The sequence below is a fragment of the Phoca vitulina genome, unplaced genomic scaffold (genome assembly GCF_004348235.1).
Source record: "Phoca vitulina isolate PV1807 unplaced genomic scaffold, GSC_HSeal_1.0 scaffold6, whole genome shotgun sequence".
NCBI classification, from domain to species: Eukaryota; Metazoa; Chordata; class Mammalia; order Carnivora; family Phocidae; genus Phoca; species Phoca vitulina.
In genome coordinates this window covers 45,659,249-45,686,744 of record NW_022589709.1, presented here as the reverse complement: position 1 = coordinate 45,686,744, position 27,496 = coordinate 45,659,249, and the positions used below count along the sequence as shown (strand labels likewise).

The 27,496-nt window shown below is 33.9% G+C and overlaps 1 protein-coding gene across 5 annotated transcripts in view; it reads left to right on the top strand.

Moving 5' to 3' along the window:
* XRCC4 (X-ray repair cross complementing 4) overlaps nt 1–27,496 on the top strand; it is a 336,322-nt gene that overhangs the window by 102,120 nt on the left and 206,706 nt on the right. For all 5 annotated transcript variants that reach the window (XR_004299391.1, XR_004299390.1, XM_032404048.1 and 2 more), the window contains exons 4-6: nt 274–440; nt 6,923–7,075; nt 8,170–8,276. Coding sequence is in view for 3 of the 5 variants with exons in the window: in XM_032404048.1 (XP_032259939.1) it covers nt 274–440; nt 6,923–7,075; nt 8,170–8,276 (427 nt within the window). In the remaining 2 variants the exon portion in view is untranslated. The remainder of the gene's footprint in view (nt 1–273; nt 441–6,922; nt 7,076–8,169; nt 8,277–27,496) is intronic.

Here is a 27,496-nt window from a genome sequence, read left to right as displayed (position 1 = left end):
GTAGTATGCTTATATGGTATTTAGTTGTTTTCTTCTCTGCTAGGAGATGGGAGAGTGACTTACCACTTACACAAATTATTCTTGGGTTATATGTTGATTTACATGATAAACTTCCGTAAGAAGGTAGGAAGTTGCCCAGTTTTTCTTCACTGTATTTGTATCTGATAAATGTACTGCATTTTTTCCCCCTCAGAAGAAATTATGTATATTTAAAACTGGGCCACTCAATTTTGATATTCTCCCAAAACTAATAATGTTTTCCTTTTGTTCTAGTTCAGACTTGGTTCCTTCAACCTGGAGAAAGTTGCAAGTCCAGCTGAGGTCATTAGAAAACTTATTTGTGATTGCCTGGATACTATCACAGAAAACCAAGCCAAAAATGAGCACCTGCAGAAGGAAAATGAAAGGCTTCTGAGAGATTGGAATGATGTTCAAGGACGGTATGTGCTAATGTTCTTGTATTATAAAAACACTAAGCTCTCATATTGCTATAGATTTAAGTTAATGATTTGTAAGTTTATAATATATGTAGACTAGCATATATTTAGCATAAAATCTTTACTTAGTATGATTAAATCAAACTCTCGGTCATTACTGTACATTATCGGAGTACGTTAACACTTATTGGTCATTAGTATTTGGTGGCACCAGCAAACTAATGAGCAATAAGGAGTAATCAGGCAATGAGAATCAGAAGCCATTAATATTAATCAAAATTTAGGAAGTTGATATTTATAAATTTAATTTACCTCAAATTATAGGATTAATAATAAATAAAAAAAAGACATGAAATGTAAGTATGCCAATTGATTACTTATATGGACTCTTTATATAAATGGTAACTATTTCAGATGCTATGTGCTTTGGCTCCTGATATAGACTTATTTTGTTCACTGAGAATTCATACTACCAGCATTTTAAAAAGATGAAGTAATTGTGTTTACTAGATAAGACATTTGGAAGCCCTTATTTTCCTGATTTTGCCTCTTTTTTTAAAAAAAAAAAAAACGACGAAGAAAGTCACTTTACTTCTTATTATGCATTTTTTTCAACTGTATCATAATCTAGGCCAGCCCAGGGTGTATTTTTATTACTCTGTTATGTAAGAGATGTTTGAAGGAAACAAAATATATGTTGTGACCATTTATATCTCTACAGAGATGTATAACATCATATGCATGTGTTTATACATATGTGTATGGCAACATCTGAAAGAGTTATATGGAATATATAATAATAACATTATAATTATATCCAGTATATCCAGTAGACTTTTTATCTTTCAATCAAACCAGTAGCTCTGAAACATAAGAACAATTTTCCAATTTAGGATCTTTTTAGGATAATCCTTAAGATTGTTTAAAATGGATTGGTAAGTAAATGTGAGAGTATATGAAAAATGTGAAGGGTTTACCACTATCAATGTATGTTTGTGGAAAGGGTGTTAACTAGAAGGAATTATGTTTCTATATATCCAATTATATTTATTAATGTAAGACATGTAAACTTAACACCTAGAACTTGACTATATTTGGCTGTCAGTGATTATATTAAGAAAGTATCTTGTTCTCTTTTATTTCTGAATTAACATTTATCTCCAGTTGTATAAAAAAAATGAGACCAAATCAAAACTGTGTAAATATTAGGAAACCATATGGAAAAATAAGTTAATTTTGCTCTTCCTCTTTCTCCTTAAAGTCATGTTAGTATGAATCAATATCAAATATCTGTGCTAGAAAGCATGGTTCTGGGTCTTTATCTGTAGTTTGGATATGCTTTTCTATTTTATATATGCAATACATCAAATTAAGGGAGATGTACTGTGACTGTGATAAGCCATTATATTTAAAACTCAAAATATCCTCAAGATGATAGGAAATTTGTTCCGCAAATTGCCCACAAAAATGCATACTGGGTACTTGGTCCTTGAACTAATTGCTTTAAAATGTCTGCCAGAGGTTGAAAGAGGTGTTATCTCATCAGTATTCCACACCACTGCCGTAGACTGGAAAGCAGCAGGGAACAAAGATGAAACGGTGGAGACAAACGCACCCCTGTGCTGTAAAGCAGTGGGGGAGGGCAGTGTATAATATGTGGCCCCCTGATGCTTGATTTGCTATTCCTGAACTGTCCAGAAAGTGCTTTTGCATTATTGTGGCAAAACGTTTCCATTTGATCAAAAGCACAACCATATCTCTCATGCCAGGCTTATTATGCTCCAGCTATTCTTTTTGTGTAAATACCGGGTCACGTATTTTCTCCAGCGGTTGAGGATTGTGTGCCATTGTGGTAGCTTCCCAAACAGGAAATGAGCCTTCTCCAGAGAATTCTGGATTAGTTAGCTCTATCTATTTTCCAAATTTTCCAAATGGTTTTCTTTCCTATCAGAGGAGAAGGTGGCCATTTTAAGGAGCTGTAAATACATCTTGGTCATGGCCAAGCAGTACTTTCCTAAATGTTCCCTCTCTAGAGCCTTAGTATGGTGGAAAATGAGCAAAGGATTTAGATTTCCACCTTCTACATGGCAGTAGTACTGATGAAGAGTCTTTAGGGAAATTAGAAATAGGACATGAACATAGTGAGTTCGGTAACTGAGGACATAGAAAGTAGAGAATCATTAGAGTGGCAGCCATCATGTTAGGCCTGGCCACAGTTCAGTTTTCTGGGCAGCCTCTGATACTCCTAAATCAGTGTCCATCCATGCTCCAATCATTTCTTCCCCATCATTGTTTCAGACTGTGTATATATGGGAGGATGAAGGAGGGACCAGCACAAAATAGATGCTGAGAATTCCCTTAGAGCTATGGTAGATAGGTCCTAAGTAAATGGAATACACAATGGGATATTATATGAGCAAAAAACAGTCATATACGCATGTGCTTGTACCATGGAAAATGTTAATATGTTAAGATGAGAAATGTGAGTTATCAAAAAGAGGAATAGTATGCCAGTTTTTGCAAAATATATCTTTAGATAGAAAATATCTAGAGGGAGAAAATTAAATGTAATAGTATATGTCTGGAATTACGGATTAAATTTCTTTTTTTACTTTTTGGGGGTATTTTTTCTATACATTTTGAAATTGAGATATATATAGTTATAATCAGAACCAACTCTAAAGCTATTTCCATTTGGGATGACAGTGGAGAATAAATGAAGTTTCAATAAGAAATGAGGAATTACAGTATGAGTGAAAAAATGAGTTTTAATGTGCAGAATTTTAACATATATATCTGCTGTTATTTTTTATTAACTGTTTAATAATTGTGGTCTTAGCTCCATTTTGAACAAGTGACATTACTGGATCAATTTAATTTTGTATAGTTTAGGTGAAGGAGAAAACATTAGAAATATTGTATGTGAATCCTTAAGTTATTAGCTATATTTATTTCACTTGTTTTTCCTATTTAGTTTCAAATATAACTCTCGAGTTCCATATTACTAAATAGGTCTTTTGTTTGCATTCAGACATCAAGTTAGAAACTCCAGCTTTATTCTGCGTTATAGTTATTAAAACTGTAATTGGAGGCAGTTCTCAGCAGATTGAATTGGGTTGACACTCATGGAATCATTAGAATAGAAGAGACCTTGAAAGCTCTTTTACTTCATCTCTCTGCCTTCAAGCTAGGATCACATTATATCCAGATGAATTCAGTCTGATTTTTAAAGACCTCAGGAGATAGCTTCAACTCCCCTTGGTAGCCCATTATAGTGTTAAGAACAGTCACAGTCAGAAAATTCTTCCTTCCATCTCTTGGTAATCTGAGTCCTTCATGGTATAGTTGAAGGCCATTTCCTCTTGTTCTGTCGTCAGAGAGGATGAGGAACAGCTGTTTACCATCTTCTTCAGTACTTAAAGGCTTATTAAATCTCTTTACCACTGCTTTCTTTTCCAGTTCTTTTTAGCATTCTTTGTCCTCTGAACTCCATTCACATTTTCTTTTGCTGTACATCCCTGACCTGGATATAAATTTGGCCAGAGCTGATTGTAAATATAAGGATTACTACACGATTTCTAAGCACCACATGTTCACATTTATGTATCTGATGTTTTATTTGGGTTATCTTTTAATCTGTTTTATTTTGGATTGTATTTTTGCATGAAATTGCCTTGTTTCTGCTCTTATTTTTGTTGTTATTTTTTGATGTTATTCTTCTTAGACTCTTTGTTTTCCTGCATAGAAGTATTTTATTTAGAATATTCAGTATTTCCCATACTTAGTCTTTATCCTTTTAATTTTTTTAAATTACTATTCTTTCATCATAGTTTTTAGATATGTCAGCCCTACAGTGCTAATTAACCTTAACACTACTGTTCTTTTGTCCTAGTCACTGTTGAAAGGATGAAGCATCATTAGCCCTCTCCTGTTTGATGTTATTTATGTTTTCATCAGGTTTGAGTTTTGCCTTCGAGATGATCCTTGGACTAGTTGTAGTCTAATCTAGTTGTATGTGAGTTCTCCTTTAGTATCACTGACTTGGCAGTGAATCCCATGTCTCTCTTTCACTGAATGGCCTCAACTTCTAATACCTGTCTAGTTCTTTCAGTGAAAAGTTGGCAGGAGGCAAGTAATATGGAAGGCCTAGTAGCATCATCATGCTGTAAGAGAGGATTGGCATTAAAAATGGGGTAAGGAAGATGGTATGTACTTCTTAGTTACTGAGTATTTAATAGAAGAATAATGTTCTCCAAATTTGTTGATAAATTAATAATTGAGAATAAATTTTTGTCCTGTTCACAATAATACTCTATCCCAGCCAACCCCCCACTCCCTAGCTTTGTCTAGGAAGTGTTAACCAGTTTGATAGTCGGAAGTTTGGTTGCAAGAAAATACTAAAGGTTTGCTAAAACCAAGCAAGATTAAGTCATAGGATGCCATTTATTCTATTGTTTATTCTCCTATCACAGACATGTTACCTTTGACAGTGTAGTTGTGATACTAGTTATTAGGATTAACAGTATTCTTTAGACAAAGTACATGATACTTATTTTGATATTTATTTTCATTTGTAATCCTTGTGTTGTACCAAATATTAATTTTAATAAACGTTTTGAAATTTGCTTGATAGTTGTTAAGTGCATATAATCTTTCAATTAAGAATTATTGAAGTGATTTATATGGAAATTAAATATGCATTTAAATCAGATAAATAACCAAGTGGTTCCTGTTCCTAAAACTTTATATAATGCACAAGATTTTTATTGTACATTCTTATAATTGGTTTTTAATTTGCCTTTGTATAAAGTATTTCATAGTGTACGCAAGTATTTTGGTGGTATGTATATTCTGTTCATCTTTTAAAATTTTTTTCTTATGTTACATTAGAAAATAGTACAAGAAAATGAGATACAATGTTTATGTAACACTTTGCATCTGAAATAAAAATGCAGTGACATATTCCTGCTTAACATAAGCCATCGATACTGGCAGCTCCTCTTCAGCTTTGTCTCTGTTTTCCTCCCCCACACTTTTTGGTATACTTCTTTCTCAAAGAGCTTTGCTTGATGAAAGGAGTACTGTTACATTAATATTTACCACAAATTTTATTAGAAGCTGAAGGGGATGAAAAATGGTGCTCTTAAAATGGTGAATAGCTGTTAAAGGAGTGAAAAATAAATTCAGAATCACTGATTTTCCATTTCCTTATAAGATGTCCATATTAACTCCCTTTATTAATTTTTCTAATAGCTACTCCACATCTGTTGAATGCCAAACACTATGTTAGGCACTGAAGATAAAGCAGTCAGTAAAACACACATGCTCTCTGCCCTATGGAGTTCACAGCTGTGGCAATGATTGTACTATGAGTGTTGTAATTGCTCCCAGAAAATGTGCTGCTTTTTGTTCCTTTTCATTCCATAAGAGGCCCTGATTCTCTGCATCTCTAAATAGGTAGATTATTGAAAGCATAGGAACATGTATATCAAGGGTATCAAATTTTGACATTTTTGTTTATAATTTTTCAATGAAAAATTCTATATTGCAAATATATAAAATATATGTACATAAATACATATATATTGAAAATACTAGAATACCTGCATAGAACAAGTATAAATAAATAGTAAAGAGAAAACAAGGCAGAGCAAGACTGTATTTAAAAGAATATTTTATATGGAATAATATATGTTTGAATCTTTAAAATACAGGTTTATTCATGGTTTTTGTGTATGAGCATATCTTATATATACAGTCTCTGTTAGCTCTCTTTATATCTAGAAGAATAAAATTAGTATAATCGCTTGTTAGCTCATTTGAACATTGTAGAAAGAATTATAAATGATAGAGAGAATTTTATATTTTGTCTTATATATCTAAAATTGAAGATATATAGTTTTTCTCATTTGCTGCTTCATTAATCTCTCCTTGGAAATTTCAAGTTGGATATTTTCATTCATTATATATATGCATATGTGAGTGTGTGTATGTGGTGCTGATAACTGCCTAAGTCATGTTCTTGCCATGGAGCAGTTCATAGTCTAGGGAAAACTGATTAGGTAAATCACCTAATCACAAAACAAGATCATGGTTGCTATTATAGTAATATTAGTAAAGTACAGGAAACATAGGCTCTAATTACTCTTGTGTGAAATTCCTCCCATAGAAATACTCTTTTGGAAATAAATTGTAGATGTAAATAAATGATTACATTTAGGCATTTAGATGTTCTAAAAGCTTTTTGGGTATCATTTTCCAATTTGATCCTTATCTCACTGCATAATTACTAACATTAATAAACAATAAATTGTAATTGTTTAATTATCTGTATAAAACTTTTAAGTCAATGAAAGTCTATAAAAGTGATTTTTAATTGTATTTTCCTTGAAAAGTTTTCTTGAAATCATCTTCAGTATTGGATTGAATAATATTAATGCTAAGAAAAACTGCATGATTTATTTATTTGTTTATTTACATTTTAGATTTGAAAAATGTGTGAGTGCTAAGGAAGCTGTGGAGACTGACCTTTATAAACGGTTTATTCTGGTGCTGAATGAGAAGAAAGCGAAGATTAGAAGCTTACATAAATTGTTAAATGAAGTTCAAGAACTAGAAAAGAACATTGAGCCTGAAAGGTATTTTGAGTTGTCTGTTTTGAGATGGCAGATACAGAAATTTGGACGGAATTTTTTTCCCAAACTTAATGAAAGTTAGGTGCCAACTTTTTAGTAATACGAGATCATTTGATAATCTGGGGTTGGATGCTCTGGCTGTTGGATGCAGTGGGCTGGAGAATTCTCAGCATGATCTCTCCTTGTCTGCCCACTGCCATAACTACACTTAAATCCCTAAAACAGGCATATGACTTATCTAAGTATTATTTGTGTAATTCTTAGACATCATTAAAAATAATAAAAACTTTTATCTTCTGCAAAACTGTAGAGTTGAATACACATTTGTAATCTTATTGTCTAAGTAGTGGTTAATTTTAGAATCAAGTGGCTCTGAGAGTGGACATAGCCTTGATTTTTAAGGAAAAATCATAGGTGACTTATAGCTGGTATGGTTTGGACACTTATAATTATTTTAGTCTGATTGTTATTGTTTTATTATTTTATTTATTATTTATCCACTTAATTATTTTAGTGGACCCAGGTTTGGATCTTTTGCCCTGAATCCAAGAGAATGCACAGGTTTACTAATGGCGTCATATGAAGAATACAGCATTTGATGTCAGATGGTCTTAGTTCAAGTGCTGTCTGGCACTGATATCTGTTAGTACATGACTTTGGGCAAACTGTAAACTCTCTGTGCCTTACTTGGCATCTTCATAATAAGACGAAAGGTACCTCTCTGAGAATTTGGGGGCAATCAAAAGCAAGGCAGAACTGCTTTGAGATCAATAAAATACTGAATACTCTGTGAGCCATAGAAGATAATTTGGAAGAATAGTATTTTGATAGATGATTAATATGATAAGAAACTGATTTAAGAGTTGATTATAGTGAGCACTAAATCACATTTAAATTAGGTAGAAGGGAAACTTGTTCTTAAGAGAGTTAACATATAGTCTTTAAAGTGCTTTCATCTTAATCATATATATTTCAATATATGTTTATTTAACTACAGTATTTTTCCAGGGATATTTTCTATATTTACTTACTGGTGAATTTGATACCTAGCCAGGGGTGAGCCAAAAATTTATAATTCTACCTTTCTCTGCTTCTAGGGAAACCACAACATGTTCTGAAATGACTGCTGACAGAGATGCAGTCTATGATGAAAGCACTGATGAGGAAAGGGAAAACCTGCCTGATCCTTCTGTGTTAGCTCCAGGTAAGAGGAATGCATTCATTACCTTTGTTGAATATCTCACTCGGGCTTCTTATTCTAAAGGTAATAAACCGTAATGAAAAATGTTATGAAAAAAGTCTTTTCTACAAAAATTCTTCAGGGTTTTTAGTCTGAAACCTCAAGTACTTAATGTTAAAAATTAATATTTATTATAAAATGCAGCAACTCATTAGCAAGCAAGCATGCATATTTACACACACACACCAAGGCATGCTAGTTCTTATTAAAGAAGGGTGCATAAGGAATAAGCAAGATATGTATGTGTTCATGCTAGTTATCTCCAGCTCGAAGCTGGCTGCCTTTAACATGTGAGATCTTATCTAGCTAGAACTACAGATGGTCAAGGAGCAGGGTGATCTAGAATGCTTCTGATTGTCTTGAGGCTGGGCCTTCTTTCCCTATTCAGAAAAGGGGAAGAGAAGGGGAAATGGCAGTTTAAGGTAAAGTACCTGAGCCTTACTCAGCCCCTCAGATCTAAATCCATGAATTATTTTTCTAAACATTTATAGATTTCCTAGAGGCAGGACCCCCTGAACTCATCTTACACTTACATGGTTCTGGCAGAAGCCTAGTAGTCTCAAAATAAATGTTTGATTCATTTATTTAGCAAATATTTTCTGAGTGTCTCTTCTGTACCAGGAACTATTCTGTGTCGGAGAGAGCAAAAAACAAATATTTTTGCTTTCATGGAGTTTATAAATTCTAGTCAGGGAAACCGACAATAATAAGATGAATAAATTGAATATCAACTATATTAGATAGTGATAAATGCTGAAGAGAAAAATAAACCAGGGAAGGACAATAGAAAATGTCAGGGTGGAAGTAGGATAAAGGTTATAATTTTAGCCAGGGCACCAGAAAAAGCCTTGGTGAGAAGGTGACAAGTCTATCTGTGGGGTGAGCATGCTAGGCAGAAAAAAGCAGTTAGTACAAAGGCCCTGATGTGGGAGCTTTCATCAGCTTTTTATTGATGTGTTTAAGCAACAGCATGGAGGGAGGTATGGGTAAAATAGGACGATGAAGATAGGGGGAATGGAGGTATGAGGTCAGAGAGAGGGCAGATCATGTGTAGGGCCTTATAGGCTATTGTAAGCATTTCAAGGTTTGCTTTCAGTTACACTGGAAACTGTTGGAGGGTTTCGAACATCAGGTGATGTGATCTGACTCACAGTTTTAGCAGGATTAATCTGGCTGTTGTGTTGAGAATGGAGTATATGTAGTGTGGTAAGCACAGAAGAAGTAAGAACAGTGGAAAGCTGGTTCAACAATCGTGAAGGATGTGAGCGGCTTACACCAGAGTGATAGCAGTGAAGATGATAAACAACGGGCAGATTCTAGCTATGTTGAGAGGCAACATATTATTGTTGATGAAGTGGGTATTGTCCTGAGAGACAGACGCACAACAATCATGATAAGTGTTTTGGATTGAATACCAAAGGCATGCAGTTGACTTACCGAATTAGGGGAGTACACAAAAGGGGGGTTAGGAACTCAGTTTTACAAACCTTAATTCTGAGATACTGAGTAGGGAGTTGGGTATGTAAATTTGGAATTAGGGAGAGGGCTTCCTGCCGAAGATGTTTAAGTAAAGAGGTATTTAAAGCTGGCTGAGCTATCAAGGGAGTTTGAGAAGACAGAAAAGGGCAGTGATCAAGGACTCCACCCTAGTGCACTTGGATGTGTAGAGTGAGGAGACCAGCAAAGAAGGCTGAGAGGGAGCAGCCAGGAGGTAGCAGGCAAACACTGTAGGACACAGGTGTTCCTGGGGATCTTAATAAGACATTTTCAGTGGGATAGCAGGAATAGGAGGTTCAAAAGAGTGAGAGGAGAGAGTTGGGAAGAAACAACAAGCCTAATAACACTTTTAGCAAGTTTCACTGTAAAGAAAAGGAAAGACCTGGGTAGCTGCTGGAGGGGTGCATAGGGCCAAGAGTTTTTTTTTGTCTTTTTCTTAGAGGAGAGAAATAATATCACGTTTGCGTATTGATGGGAGTAAGAAAGGAAAGGGGGGAAATGTTGCCAGAATTGCTGGAATACTGTTTCTCCTAAGTGAAGATGGGATCAAATGGACAAGTGGCAGGATTTGGTTAACTAGGAGCATGGGCACTTTCCATAAGGACAGAAAAGAAAGTAGAATAAATGGACAAAGACATAGGAAGGTATCTAATTGGGGGTCATGGACATTTACTGATATTGATTAGATAAGTTGGTTGATTAACCTGATTCTAATTAGATTTGAATTGGATCACACAATCACACACACTCTCACTTTTGCACAGCAGAGTTAAGTTTGAAGGCAATGCTTGTTTTACATTAGTGACCCAATATAAAATGAAGTCATTCTTTAATAATCAAATGTAATTGAAAGCTCACTAAAAAGGGAATCTGTACTCTTTCCAATCTAAATGTTCAAAATTTTTATTAAATACAATGGACTTTGATTTTGTTCCTTACTCAGAGTGTCTTACTAACCTTTGAAGTAGATGAAAATTACTGTTGAAGAGAAAATCCATGGTTAAGTAATAGGTATATGAGAGTGGGGTCCTTTATGTGTTCAGGTTATTTTAGGCAAAGCTTTACTACAATTGTACTATTTTAAATCTGGCAAAATTTCTCTTCTGTCTTCAAAAATGTTTAGTTCATTGTATCTTTTTTTCTATCTTTTACCTGGCATATTTTCTTTAACTCAAATCTAGTTCACTACATATTTGACATATAGGTCTCCGATTCTCTCTCTTTTTTTTTTTTGCACTTAACTTGCTTTTGGCAGGTTTTGATGTCAAGAATTAAGAGCATTTTTATTCGACATTTTAACTATCCTTTTCCTTCTGCTTCAGTAAGAAATATTTAGGAAACTGAATTTTGGAGGAAAAAAAGAGCCTCAGACCTAAAATGCTTGATATTGAGTAAGAACCGGATTCCATACATCTGAGAAACATTTTATGTGTTAAACAACAGAATAAGCTTCCTTATAACTTACCAGATTCTATAATTCATTCTTTTACAGAGACAAAATTGTACTCTTAGTCCGTGGGATATATGTTTATATATATAATCATAGCTTTGTCTTTTGGTATTTTATATATTATTACTATGTATTTGGACCAGAGCAATGAAAGTTTCTTCCTGAACTTACTCTGCCATCTTGATAATGAATTACCTATTCTTATTGTACAAGTAAATATTTGAATTTATTTTAGATATGCAGGTTCATGTGTGCTTTCCCTACAATAAGAACAGGAGTAAAAAAATTGATGCGATTTAATACATTTATTCTTTCAGAAAGCCATTTATTTAAATTGCTAAATGTTTAACTTGGTAGTCATTTCTATTATGTAAATGTGTTTTCATCATTAATTTTTAAAACCATCAAATTTCCTCATGAGTCATTCACATTTTTACCCCATTCCTGTATGATAAAAGTTTAGTGAGACCAAGATCACTTAGTGATTCCACAGTATTCATTCAAGGAAAAGGTCTGCTTATTTTTATACATATATCCAGATGTATGATAGGGATATTGTAGTTTGCAGGAAACTTGATAGGTAAGTTTTTTATGTATAGGCAATCTCTTTTATTACTTTTTTTCTCCAAGGTTTTAAATTTCCCCCCCATCATTAGGGCTGTTGAGGAAATAACTGATGACAGTACTCCAATCTAATAAACTACATCATGCTCGTATGTATTATACCATATAGTATGAAAAACCCCTAAAATTTTTAGAAGTTGGTTATCTAAAAGGAGATCTCCGAAGTATTCTGAAACTTGAACATCACAGTCTATACCACCCATACCTACATTTTACAGTTTTCTGTAACTATATAAAGCAAGATTTACTTTCTATCATTCTTAACTTCCAGAATTTCTAGATAGGTAGCAACGGTATTACAGACTTAGTTTAAGAAATAAATGATTAATGCATACTAAAGCCCATAGGCATTTAACTTTGTTTCAGATTAAGGTTAAGATAGATAAACTGGTTGCTATGGTCTCTGTTTATATCTCCACCCCTGGATTACCAAGGAGGATGGATTACTTTCACTCTCACCTAGTTTGTCTAACTCCTTGTGGCTTTAAGGATTTCCTGGTTTGTCTGGATTTGTCCTACCTCCAATGTTGTTTTTGTTTTTTGTTTTGTTTTTTAATTGAATGGAAAAATAACCCTGTTGGGTTTTTATATATATAGTAAAACAACCTTCTCTACAGGAAATCTTCTGTGTTTTTGGATACAAATCAAGGTAACATCTGATGTCCATGTCTTTGGAGAAACTTTAGGTTGAAGTAGGTCTCCTGAACAACAGAACCTCACCAAAATACAAAGAGAGAGAAGTATAATGAGTATAGCGTCTGAGTGCCAAAACCTCTAGCAGTGCATCCACGTGGCCTTTTATTTGCCCCAACAATATCTGCTATAACCTAAAAATTAATTTATGGTTATGCAGTTTTTCATATTTATAACCATTTTGATACTGTAATAATAGTAAAATTGTATGTGAAAATAATTTTTAAATATATATGAATATTCTAAGAATTTTAACCATTATTATAAACGATTTCTTCGTGTTAACATAATTCAGAATGTGCGTGAATATTTAGTACAAAGATTGGGCTTATTTCATTGAAATAGGATCTTTCCTATGAAGCATTTTGAAAACTTATGCTTAATTGGCTCCTAATTAGCTTTTACAAGAGGAATTATTTTAATGTCTCCTTAATTATTTTAAATTATTTATTTTTAAATTAATATAATTAATATTTTTAAATTGTAACTACTTCTATTAGTAGAAATTGACAATACTTCTTAAAATAAAGACCAATTAAATCAGCCTTACTAAAAGATAAATACGAAAAATACTTATTCTAGAATGTTTTATTCTTCTTAGCTTCATTTTAAAGGTGCACAACCACTAAAAACAAATAAAATAAGCTTAACACTCATCTGCATAATTATTAGCCTGGGATTTAGCACATTAGTTTAATTAGTCTTGATTCTTAACCAACAGGAAGGTCCCTGTATTACTGCTATCAGTAATTTAGGCTTCTACTTAGTTGGTGGGCTTCCTGAAAGGAAGTGTGATTATAGAATAGCCTTTTAGAAAATAAATGAATGGCTATGTCAAAGAGTTGATGAATACTGATATAGTAGCTTTTAAAAATAGAACAGAATCCAAAATTTCTAAGTATCAAAGAGCTTGTTGCTTCAAAGAGTGAATGTCTACTCACAGAAGGGGTAACAACATGTACTGCCAAAGAGATTAGTCAGAAATTCAACTTTAGAATCACAGATTATTCCCTTAACCTTATCCAGCTTGTTTATCATAGACTCATTTATTGATAAATTGTGAATAAGAAGCTTGATTTAGGGCACACCTGGGTGGCTCAGTCGGTTAAGCGTCTGCCTTCCCCTCAGGTCTTGATCCCTGAGTCCTGGTATCGAGCCCTACCTCAGGCTCCATGCTCAGTGGGTAGTCTGCTTCCTCCTCTCCCTCTGCCCCTCCCCCACTGCTTGTGCTCTCTCTCTCTCTCTCAAATAAATAAAATCCTAAAAAAAAAAGCTTGATTTAATGAAACCTGTCACAAAACTGGAAGAGCAATTTGAGTGTATTTTGTAGCAGTTATGGGCTCTTATACATAAGCAACATTGCTGAGGAGTGATATTATGCACTTCAGAAATCTAGGTCTCATGTAGTTCTAGATCTTCTAGTTCAAGCCTGTCATTTTTCAGATGAAGAAACAGAGGCCTAGAAAGGTTAAATATGTTACAGGAGAAAAGAATGAGAAAATATTTGACTTCTGTAGTAGTAAACCACATTTGCACATCTCTTTTTGAGATATTTTTAAAAGCCTTAGAAATTTCCTAACACTGAGGAAATTGCAATTAATGCAATAGAGTGATGAGAACACTTCTGTTGAAGAGGAGATTCTATTTGTACATAAATTCTCCAGAAAGAGAGTCAACATCATCAGATTAAACAAACAAGACTTCATGATACATAGTTATGAAGAAAATTCCAGAATGCACATATTTCTATTGAGGTTATTCCTTGTATATTTTTCTGTTGAGATATAGTTGACAGCTAACATTGTGTAATTTTAAGGTGTACAATGTGTTGATTTGATGTAGTTGTATATTACAATATGATAACCACAGTAGCATTAGCTAACACCTCTACTGTATCACATATTTATCATTGCTTTTTTGTGGGGAGAACATTTAAGGTCTAGTCTCTTAGCAACTTTGAAGTTATAATACAGTTTTGTTGCCTATAATCACTATGCTGGGCATTAGATCTTAAAGACTTATTTATCTACTTAGTTGCAAGTTTGTACCCTAAGCATCTTCCCAATTCCCTTACCCTAGCCCTTGTTAACTATCATTCTACTCTATTTTTATGAACTTGGCCTTTTTTAGATTCCACATATAAGTGATATCATACAGTATTTATCTTTTTTTGTTTGACTTCTCTCACTCCCCCTGCATGTTAATTGCTTCAGGTTTTGACTTAGTATTTATCTACCTGAGAATCTCAAATATACCAAAGATTCGTAGTAAATCTGTGATAATATCTCTATACTACACTATTAAAATAAAACTTAGATATAACCTCCTAGGCAACTATTTCTATATCTTTATATATATTCTTGGAGAGACAGAGGGAAATTCTGTTAAGAAAATTTATCTCTGGGGGCACCTGGGTGGCTCAGTCATTGAGCATCTGCCTTTGGCTCAGGTCATGATCCCAGGGTCCTGGGATCGAGCCCCACATCGGGCTCCCTGCTCAGCGGGAAGCCTGCTTCTCCCTCTCCCACTCCCCCTGCTTGTGTTCCTCTCTCACTGTGTCTCTCTCTATCAAATAAATAAATATTTTTTAAAAAAGAATATTTATCTCTGCCTATGGATGAATGAGAAGGTTAGCTAATCTCCCCAAAAAGTAACTAGAAATCTAAACTGACAATAAAGAAACAAACATTGAAGTGCTCTGCACTTGATCTTAGCCAGGAAGCCAAGAAGCTATTCACTGAAATGCTCTGGAAATTAGTAAAGGCAAAGAGCAATATGAGAAGTATTTATACTTGAAAAATTGCTGAAATTCCATTAAGAACTGCGAGTCTGTGCACTTCTTGCCTAGGGCTGCCCCCAATGCTGTCCTGTGCCCTCCTTTCTTGCCCTCTCCCATATTTCTTGAGTTTGGTCAGTATGGAAGTTCTTTCAGAACCTGGGAGGCTGTGAGGACTGGCAACTGTTAGGCGTGGGTCAGAAAAGCCTCACTCCGTGTGGAGGAGAATACCCACATTTAGCGGTGTTGGTGGAAGTAACGATCTTGGCAGCAGTGGCTAAGTGCATTGGGCCAGTCAGTCTGCTGACCTAAAGTTAGCCTGCTGCGTGGCTACGATAGTACCATCTTGCTCCAAGCATCTAAGACTAGGATTTTACAGAGTATGGTGACTTGACATAAGTATTCATCTATCTGCTGCTTCAGTGAGTAATATGTTGTGGGAGAAAAATTATGTGGTCACTTACTCATTTTTTTTCTTTTCTGCATAGCTTCTCAGGGTCTTTAATATGCTAATGTAGACAGTAATGAAGGGTAGAATGTACTGGGAAACATTTCTCAAAATTATAAGACCTTAGGAACTTTTTCAATGGAAGTTATTATGCCATGCACTCCATGTGAGAAATCCTGCTTTAGACTGTTTGGATTTGTATATAAATTAGGTGAAAAAAGAAGCATCTAAAGAAAACAAATATTTTCCCAGAAAAGTCTCTCTATGTCTCTATTTTAAGAGGACATTTACTAAACATGGGGAGTGGATCATATAATCAAGGATATATTCTTAAAATGTCGTATGAACCCATGTGAATATTAAACCTCAGAACGTGTAGTGAGTGATTTTCAGGATTCTGAAGACAGTTTAAAAATTATATTTTTGCCATTGTTGTAGTAAAGAGGACTGATCTGAGAATGGACTTAGGACAAATGTTGGCTGATAAAATTAATGTTAATAGTTGACAGAAAACACTACTTAAATGCTATTTAATTTGGTTTGTTCTAATCTCAAAGTGAGTTCTTAACCTCTGGTTAAGTAGTTAGCAGGGGGATCTTTGAACCCTTTGGAATTATATGTAAAATTATATGTATAAATGCATGTATTAGTTTGCTGGGGTGCTATAACTGAGTACCACAAACTGGGTGGCTTAAACAACAGAAATATATTGTCTCATAGTTCTGGAGAATAGAAGTCCCAAGTTGAGATATCAGCAAGGTTGATTCTTTCTGAGGGCCAGGAGGGAAGACTGTCCAGGCGTCTCTCCTCGGCTTGTTGAAGGTCATCTTCTCCCTGTGTCTCTTCACATCACTGTCCCTTTATGCTGCATCCAAATTTCCCTTTTTTATAAGGACACCAGTCTCATTGGGTAAGGCCCATGCCAGTAACCTCATTAATTGATTACCTCGGTGAATCCTCTGTCTCCACATAAGAATCACATTGTTAGGCACTAGGGATTAGGACCCCAAAATGTCTTTTTGGGAGGGATACAGTTCATCTCATAACAAGTTCACAAGTACATTTTTCTAGAGTAAGGTTCAAATTATTATATATTTTCAATAGGAAGTATATTCCAAAAATGATTCAGAATCATTGACCTAGGAGAATGGTATTTAAACCAAATAAGATGGATTAAGACATGTTAAAAGGAAACTGCACCTTAGAACAAATGAAGATGAGAAGAAGAGAAAAGAGCAGTCAGGCAGAACTAAATCCCTATCTGTCAGTTCCTTGGATTGAATTTTGTCTAGAGCTGCTCTGCCATGTTCGGTCAGGTAGCCACTAGTGACCTGAGACTGTTGAACACTGGAAATGTGATTTGTCTGAATTGAAATGTACCATAAGTATATTGGATTTCAAAAACTTAGTATGAAAAAAGAAGTAATGTGTAAAAAAATTTTTACATGTGTCTTTAATATTAATTGAATCTTGAATTAATTATTTGGATGTATTGAGTTAAACATATTATTATTACCTTCATTTGCTTCTTTTTTACTTCTTCAGATGTGTTTAATAGGAAATTTAAAATTCTATATGTGACTCCCATGTTTCTATTTGACATACTGATCTTGGTGTTCTAAAAAGTTCCATCTCAGGCTGATTTTGTGGTTCTGTGATAGAAGTATATTATTATGAAAATGAAATCAAATTTTACTACCAAGTTTTTATGAAACTGTTAATGTAAGGCCATGAGACGTTTAGGTGGGTGTAGATGACTATGGGTGTAATTGAGTATATCTAAGAAATGCAAAAGGTTTCGCACTGTTTTATTTATTTATTGTTTTTTGATTCATTATAGTAAAACAGACTTAAGAAAGCCTGGCTCATTTTTGTCCTAGGAAAATGAAGCTAAACATTTTTATTGACCCTGTATAACTGCAATCATGACCCAGTTGAGACAAAAGTTGGGGTAATGTAGCAGTAGTCTCTAAATCAGCTGAATGTCTATAATATAATATATAGGATTCTTGTCTCTTTGTGATTGTGACAGGGATCTCCACCACAAACAGCATATCTGGTTCCTTGAACCAATTCATCAACATCATTTATAAGCCATATTTAAGATCAAAAGGATAGAGAAGGTTACTAGTGATGAGGTTCTGGAATGTTGCCAGCCCACCAGCACTGACATGATGCTTGCTGAAGCTTCCACTCTGGAGGGCTTGGGTATGTGTGAAGGATGGATATCAGCAGGCTTGCTGAGTAGAGTCTGAATATGTGGTGTCCTGAAAGAGAACTGTTGTAAGTGGGTGGGCGGAAGAAGAAATCAAAGTGAGACCCTGAGTGCCAGTTTCAAGCCTGTGGTAAAACTCAGTGCATTGAGAAATAGTAGGTGCAAACATACATCTGTGACACTCAGCATTTTGTGGGGGTAGTTGTAATTTGGGAGATGACTGAGTATAAAAAGAACTTAGAGTACTGCTAGCCATGTTACTTTGCAAGCATAATGGCTAGCCATATTAACAACCATACTGTTTTTTTAATTTAAATATAACTTGGACTATATCAGAGATTGTAACTGTTATCTTTCGTATGATCTAGGTCACATACTTTGCTTTTCCTTTGACAACATCAGTGTTTTACATAATAAATCTGAATCCATTTATATAGGAAATAGGTTCCTATTTTTCTATAGTCTTTAACACTTCCTTTTATATTTGATCTGGCTCATTTTATTCATTGATGTCATTTGCATGATTTCTGGAAATATTTGAGTTTGTAACCCCTGGAATATGATGATTACTCTGACAGTGATGACTAGTTCAACTAGTTCTTCTAATTCTAATTCTACTACTACAATTATTGTTCCTTCTCCTCCTTTACTATTACAGTTGCTATTGCTGTTACTTTTATTGTTCCATTACAGTTCCACCACCACTGTTATAATAATGTCATCCCCATCACCACAACTACTATAGACTTGGTTACTTAGCATTTATATGGGTGCCAGAATGTATTCTAGGTTTCTTAGATGCATTACTTCATTTACATCTAATAGCAGTCCCCTGAAGTATGTACTTTTATTATCACCATTTTATAGCTGAGAGAATTGAGGCACAGAAAGATTAGAAAACTTGTCTAAGGTAACACAGCTAGTAAATTATAGAACCGGGGTTCTAATCCAGGCAGTCTGACTACAGAACTCATCTCTGAGAACGCTTCCTGTGCTAAAGTTCTTTCTTTTCATTTAGTAGAACACTCTAATTTTTTAAAATCTAAGAGGTGTCTATAATTTTATATTTTAAATTTAAATGTATTTGATGCCTTTTGTTTTTATAAAATGACTTAAGGCTCCTAAAAAAGAAAGGGTGGAATATATGGCTTCCTTGATTTCTTACTTAATGGGGTGGGCACACATTTAACTGGAAAAAGATACGGCTTGGGGTCATTAATGCACCATTAAGATGAATGGGAATGTTCATATCTGTGTTGGAGGTTTATTATGATTTGATGGCAAAGCAAATAAGACAACAGAACATTGATTTATACTCAGTCCTTGATTAAAAGGCTTGTGTATAGAGGTGCTAAATAAATATTAAATAATACTACCAAATGTCCATGTAGACATTTAAAAAATGTAGAAATATATAGTTTTAAAATATAAAAAATGTAGTTTTAAAATAAAGACTTTACACTATATACTGTTTATGTATTATTCAGGGGATATAGATTTAGAATTGTTATATCTTTTTGGTGAATTGACTTTTTCTTACCATTATGAAATATCTCTTGTTGGTCTAGTATTGCTTCTTTCCCTTAAAAGTTCTCTTTGTCTGATGATAGTATAGTTATACCAGCTCTCTTTTTCTTGATGTTTACATAGCATATCTTTTAATCTTTTTTTACTCTTCTACTTTCAACCTTTTATATATTTAAAAATCTATAGTTGTTTTTTAAACCCAGTCTAATAATCTTTGTCTTTTAATTGGAGTGTTTACTCCATTTATATTTCATGTAGTTACTTGCATATTTAGATTTAGATCTACTAATGTACTCTTTGTTTTTTATTCTCATTATTCTAACTTTCTCCCTTTATTAACTTGTAACTTACAGATTTATGTATTCTTATTTTAGTGACGATCCTTGAGCTGGCAACAAACATCCATGACCTATTAAGTCCCATGTTAATTTAACTTGCATGCTCCCTAGATAATGCTAGGACTTTGGACACTTTAAGTCCACTTAACTTTTTTGCATTATTGTAACGTATATTTCAATTTGCCATGTATTTTAGACCCCATAAAGCATTATTATTGTATAGAAATATATATATATATATATATATATATAAATACACAGTTTTAAAATATAAAAAATACGGTTTTATAATACATTATGATGTCAATTATTGTGATGTGACTTTGGTGACCCAGAGGTTATTAAAACTCCTGGGGCCAGTAGTGGTGACAGTGATGATGGGATATTAGGGATGATTCTATTATTGTTAACTCGAGACCAAGGGTGGATTCTGAAAAAGATGCTATATGCACTGCTTTGAATACATTTCCAGTGGTTTTTATTTAGAAAAACATTTTTTTTTTAATTGAGTACTAATAGGAAGATGACTTTGAACTGGAGAAATACCTTCTGAGAAATTATATTCATTCATTAAAACTGTATTCCAGGAGACAAATGTTAAAATATTCTTTGCTAAAAATGAATTTTATGACCAAATAAATTCAGAAAACACTGAGTTAATAAAAATTAAACATATTTCTTTCATTCTAAATAGTTGAGTCTTTAAGATGGTAATTAGTATACATTTTTAATCTGATTAAATGAGGACTACAACATTCACTGTTTTCCACAGTTCAACATTTGCATTATTAGAAAGTTAATTTATTTTCAACAGAATGTGAGATTATTGAAAATTAAATAAAGTGCATAACAATATTTGATATACTTTACTTTTTAATTTGACCTTCTGTACTGATATTAATTTCATTGATATTAAACTAGGCCTTTAATAAATGATGTTTACTGAAATAGAGGCTCCTTTACATTACTCTGTGATTTATCTTTCCTTTATTCCCTTTTATTGGTTATTCTGTTTCAGAGATATTTGTGACATGCTTAATTTGGAAGTACAAAATTGTGAAGTTAGATAATTCTACCTTTTAAAATAAAATTTTTAGTAGTAACAATTGTTGAGAGATTTTAAAAAGTAATAAATAGGTTGAGTTTACCTGACAAAACTCTTGGCACTTTCCTTACTAAAAAAATAACAAATTTCAAAGGCTAATTAATGTGACTTTCTTTTTAAAAACTCTGAAATTTTCATGATTTTCCACATGGAGATCAAGCTGTTTCTCTGCTATATTATGGTATAGCTTTTCAAAGTGAAATAAAATTAGACTTTGTTACCATTAGAGTCAGAATTCCTGTGAATAATATCTTAAGACATTGTGTGTGCAAAGTATTATATACTTGCTGTAATTTCCATTACAAAGGAAATCAGGAATAATGAATCATTTTTTTAAAAAATTTAATTGCTTTTTAAGTGACAACCTTTCTTTTAAACCCAAAGATAAACAAAACAAACAAAAAAATAGCATCTGATACTTATATGGAGAACTTACTGTAGACATGCTGTCATTTGAAAAGACTGTTTTCAAAGCTGAGTTCTTGTAGCTCGTGTTAAAAAGAGTGTGATTGGCAGAAACTCAGAATAAGAAGTGTATTGTTTTAAAAACATAAAATGAAGGTGCCACCATTTTATTAGCATCTTTCTGTTGCTTCACCTCATGCTTATTTAGGAACAAAAAATTAAAAACAAAGAATTAAATACTTTAAAAACTAACCTGCGTTCTTTTTCAGAAGGAAAATTTGACATCTCTTGAATCACTAGCTCTTTCTAATTCTGGAGAGGAAAAGTTACCTTTTGATAAGAATTTCTTTTTGGCTTAGAATTGTTTGTGTATTGTTCTGCTTGTTCAAATATCACATAATTGTAATAACCCACTTGATTTAGATGGTACCACATTCCAATCCTACTTCCTTATTTGAATGTTAGCATCATGAAAATAAAGTACGTATCCATAAAGAGAGGCAGCATAGCCTATTTTAATGGAAAAGATTTAGAATGAGCTGAGAGCTCATGTATAATCTTCTCTTTATTATTGTGGATAGGATACCTGTTTTTTCTTACCTCTGTGTCAGGCAGGGACTCTGGAAACCATATAGCATAATATATGTGAAAGTATTTTCACTTCTTATCGATGTTACTCTTTTATTTAGGAATATATGGATTCCAAAGAACTTTTTAGATAGTTTTCTTTGTTTCCCATACTCTTCGTTCTCTGTATCGTAAAAGTTAGTTGATTTAGTGTTATTCCTGCATCACCAAGCATAGTGCCTTGCACACAGTAGGACTTCTAACATTTGTTCATGAAGTAGTGAGTATCTCCATTGCAGTATAATTGAATATATTTGAAATGAACACAATAAATGCAGTTTAAATTAGATTATAAGTTTTAATTCATTTTACCTGCCATGTTGTTTGAGCACCATTAGTAAAATGTTGACACATTTGGACTTCTGTCGTTACTATCTGGCATAGCATCAGAACTGCCTCAGAGTTTATTTTAGCATCATCATATTGCTAAACAAAGCCCCACAGTTATGACTTTTATTTGGCACAATTTCCTACCTATTTCAGAAGGATAAAGTATAATTTATACTAGTTGTTTTTCCCTGAGCTTCATAACACTTACTTAAACATTGTGTTATATCCAAATTAGCCTAAAAGACTCCATTCATTCTCTGTTCTTTGGCTGGTATGCCACTTACTCACAGATTCATTGACTATGATTGATTATAAACTGCCTGTGAGACCCACTTACATGGATTGGTCATTTGTTAGAGTTTAAATGAGTCACAATTCCCTCTGCTATTGGACTTTACAACGTGTAATAAGGTGTTTTTAATGACTTTCACTGCAAAATACACTCCCTTTATCTGCAGGCCAGCTTGGTTTAAGTCTCTGTTTTGTTGGACACTACCCTAAAGAAAACCTTTGTCCCCCATTATTCTTTTCTTTCCATGAAACCATATCCTAGTATATTTTAAAAGCCAGAGGGCAAACTAATTATGCCTCCATAAAAATATTTTCACAAAAATAAACACAATATTCTACATCAGCCTTTTCACCAAAATCACCTTTTACATTTTCAGCATCCCTGATAAATTTAAAAGTGCACAACATGGGACGCCTGGGTGGCTCAGTCGGTTAAGCGGCTGCCTTCAGCCCAGGTCATGATCCCAGGGTCCTGGGATCGAGTCCCACATCGGGCTCCTTGCTCAGCAGGGAACCTGCTTCTCCCTCTCTCTCCGTCTGCTTGTGCTCTCTCTGTCAAATAAATAAAAATCTTTAAAAAAATAAAAAAAAATTAAAAAAAAAAAATGAAAAAAAATAAAAGTGCACAACAGATATCATCATTATAGATAGTTGTGTATTTGCCTGATTGTGAATTTCTAAAGAAAAGGGATAAATCCATGGTTTACTCATCTTTGCTACTCAGCATCAGCACAGTGCTTTGTGGCAGCCAAAGTTTTTGTCAAAGTGAATTGTCCTAATACTTGTATAAAAGATTTATGAAAAGTCTTACTAATGAGTGCTCCACAAAGGTCTTTAGTAGACTGTTACCTAAAACCAAAAAATCAAGAGCAGGAGCTAAGCTGTCACGTAATTCTCAGGGGACTGGGTCAAAGACCAGGTGTTAAAGCATGAGGACTTTCATTGGGAACTATTTTTTCAGTTTGGGGAGAACTGAGTATGTGGAGTTTTGTCCAAATATGTCTGCCCTTTCAAAACAATATCAAAATTAGAGTGCCTAGGATTCCTGAAATCAAACTTTGTTCAGACCAAGGTCATTGAGTCTGCTAAATTTCTGGTCAAAAAGAATAATGGGAAAGTGAACCAACATTGATTTTATGCTGCTCTGTGTGGGAGGCTGTGCTAGGTGCCTTGCATAATTTATCTCATTTCATCTTGACCATAATCAATATCAGGGCTTCTAGCTCTTAGTTCAAAAGAGAGGTTAAGTAATTTGTCCAAGGTTACACAACTAGTAGGAGAAACAGCCAAAATTTGAACTCAGTTGTGGGTGACAGCAAAGCCTATGCTATTTAATTACCCATGCTATGATTCAGGTTCTTTTACTATTAATTAATAACTAGATTTGGTTGTTAAATCTTAAGTATTTTATATAGGTGAACTCACAAGATTTAGTGTAAAGAATATTGAAATAAAAGAGCTTTTTTGTCATTTGTTATACTGGAAAATAAACAGTTATTAAGACATTATTTAAAATTCAATTGGATGCACAGAAAGGATCAGTCTGTAAAGAAGTCTGAGGTCAATATAAATCCTACCGATTTCTCTAACTTTGGCTTGGATAACCACATGTTCCTGTGTCTGTGCAGTTGGCAAATGGAAGTACCCAACTGATTCTGATTTTCTCTGGAAATGAATCCAGAGAGAAAACAAGAGCCTCCTCTACTCTTCTCTCTCCTTAGGCACTCTAGAGGAGGTTACTGTTGTTAATAGTCAACTGTATCACTGTTGAAGTGTGAATTTAGAATAATGTAAGTTGATCTTTCGCTTCCTGATTGCCTCATTAGGGGGAACCCATTCTTCCTCAGAAAAAAATAGGTCTCTTTTATATTTACGTATTATCCAGAAACTTTTACTTCCACAACTTCTATTCTTAAAAAGTTTTAGTTAATCACCAATAATTACTGGGTGGCTCAGTTGGTTAAGTGTCTGACTCTTGGTTTCTGCTCAGGTTGTGATCTCAGGGTCATGGGATTGAGCCCCGAGTTGGGCTCCCTGCTCAGTGCAGAGTCTGCTCCAGATTCTCTCTGCCTCTCCCTCCCTTCTCTCTCTCTACCCCATCCCCCACTCATGGGTGCACTTGCTTGCTCTCTCAAATAAATAAATAAAAATAAATCTTTAAAAAAAAAACAGTAATTACTGAGAGATTTACACCATAATTATTTATAGCACTGTGAAAATCTAGGCTTCAGTTGTAGTTCTTCCAATAACTTAAGTTTCTGATCAAGGAATTTTTTTTTTTTTACCAATCTCTCTGCATCTCATTTTTCTTATCTGTAAAATGTGAGGAGAAAATTAGATAATTCTGGAGTTTGATCAGCTCTAAATTTATAGTTTTCCAATGTATTTAAAATTTACTGTTTGTTTTTAATGAGGTCAGGAAAGTCAACAGTATGCCAGGAGGTAACTAATGTTACTTGGTGGAAAAATGTTCCTAAAAAATGTTACCTATTGCCATCCCAGTAATTCTGAAAGGAATTAGGCTTCTAAATGGTGGGGGAGACTTTATTAATGGAGATAACTATATTAATGGAGGCTTAAATTTAAACCTCTTTAAATATGTATATTTATGTATTATTATATTATCAAAAATATAATTTAATACAGTACTTGTCATACTTAATAAAAATAACCGATGTTGGCATTGTTATTAATATTACTATTCATGGCAGTGATGGTGATGGTAAATACCACTATTAAATGCAATAAAATACTGCTATTTTATTTAAATTTTCAAAAAATATGTAAAGAAAATATGCTAATAGTATTAATTCTAGTAATTCAAGTATTTAAAAAATATATTCCTGGAATTTTATCTTAGTGGAATTTGATAATAGATTTATGAAGAAATATAGTGGTGGTCCTCAGAAAATAAGATCTTGCCTCTTGAACAAATACTTCTGGATTTTGGGAAAAGATCTGCCAGGCTTCAGAGACATGTGAGTTGTTAGGATGAACAATGAGCCTTCATACCCCTGGGCGCTTTCAAAATTTGGACAAAGCTGCTGTGCTCTCAAGATTCTTTTAGTGCTTATTTGGGTCAGTAAATGTTATTAAATGCTCACAAAGCCCTTTCTTTAGCCATTTCTCCAATTTGCAGCCTGATTTTAAAGAACACAAAAATAAACATTAAAGAACGAGGTAGAAAAATATAATAATAAACACTAATAAATACTAATAGACACAAAGTGTTCATCTGTGTGTATATATGAGCAAATAAGAGAGAGAATTGTATTTACCTAAGTGATTTTGTTGATGTTAGAGTAAGTTTGATTTTTCCACAAAGCAATTTAGTTTTCATAAAAAAGGAAGCTTAGATCATACCTTTTAGCTATATGGTTCTCAGGTTCATCAGTAATAAAAATTTACACCATTTTCTTAGGAAATGTAAAGGTTTTTAAGATAGTGAATTTTTCAAGCATAAGGAACTAGGCAAAATAGTTTTAACTTTTCCTTTAAGAAATGGTTAGTTGCTAGGAGACCACAAATAGGTGCTAATGATTCCAAGTTTCAGGCAGCTCTCAAGTAGGCTTGTATCTCTTTAGAAAAGATGTTTAATCCTGTTCACACCAGACTATGCCATTAATAATTAAATGCCTGATGGTTCTGTTCTCACAACATTTTAAATTTTGTTGAGGAAAATAGAAATAATTGGAGGGTAGAAGAAAATAGTGCGGTAGAAAGCATCAAATTAATTTACTTAGGCCAACATTTGTTAAATGCCTTTTAGGTGTTGGGCCTGTCATCTCACTCTAGAGAAGCCACATTAAATAAGATGTTGGCTCTGCCTTTTAGGAGTTCCTTCTCTAGTTGAGGGAATAAACATCTAAACAATTAATTACAATGCAAAATCACAAGTATAGGACATAGACGGTACTCAGTATATGGTAAGTGAATGGAATTTTACAATGCTGTGTAGAAAATCTGCAAAGGTAAAGAGGAAGGAATGACAGTCTTCAGCAATAGTTTAGAGTTGTTGATCTTTGAACTGTAAATTGAAGAGTGAGTGGTAGAGCTAAAAAGTGAGCAGGTTGAGAAGGCAGCCCAGAACATTCCAAGTAGAGAAGACAACTTAGGCAAAGGCGTGAAGGTGTTTTGAAGAAAAGAATGGAAGAATAGGACATATTAAAGGAAGGGAGACAAGTTGTATATGATTGACTCAGTGTGTGTACGGCAGAATGGGGAGAGAGAAGCTGGGTAGAAAGACTAGGCTTTCTAGAATACAAGTGGACTGGCATTTTAGAAAGATAACTGATTTTAGTGTGGAAGATGGACTAGAAGGAGGAAACCCAAAAGGTGGAGATGAATTAAAAGGCTGTTGAATTAAAATGAGAGAAAATAATGTCCTCTGAGATGGATGGGGGAGAGACTGAGAGCTATTTGGAGACAAGATTGGTAGAACTTGATGATTTATTCCAAATGGATGGGAGCATTCTGACTTTTAGATTTCTATCTCAAACTAGAAGGTTGATGGTAAGACTAGTAATCAGAACAAATGATTTTAAATTTTCACATATTGAATTTGTGCTTTAGGGATCTCAGATTAAAAAATGTCCCAGAAACAGTTGGAACTGTGTGTTCAGAGCTAAGGAAGCACATGACGGCAGGTTCTGTACTCTGTGTAGGTGACAGATGAGGCTGGGAAAGTGGGTAGGATTACCAGGGGTAGCCAGCCGCATGAGATCCTGGAAGTCCTGAAACTTGTCTTCTAAGGCATTGTCAAGGAAGAACAAAGGTTAGTTTTGAGGTGTTTCTAAGAATCCAAAATAAGTAATACAGGTGTATGAAAACCAGTCTTTATATTAATTGGCATCTAATG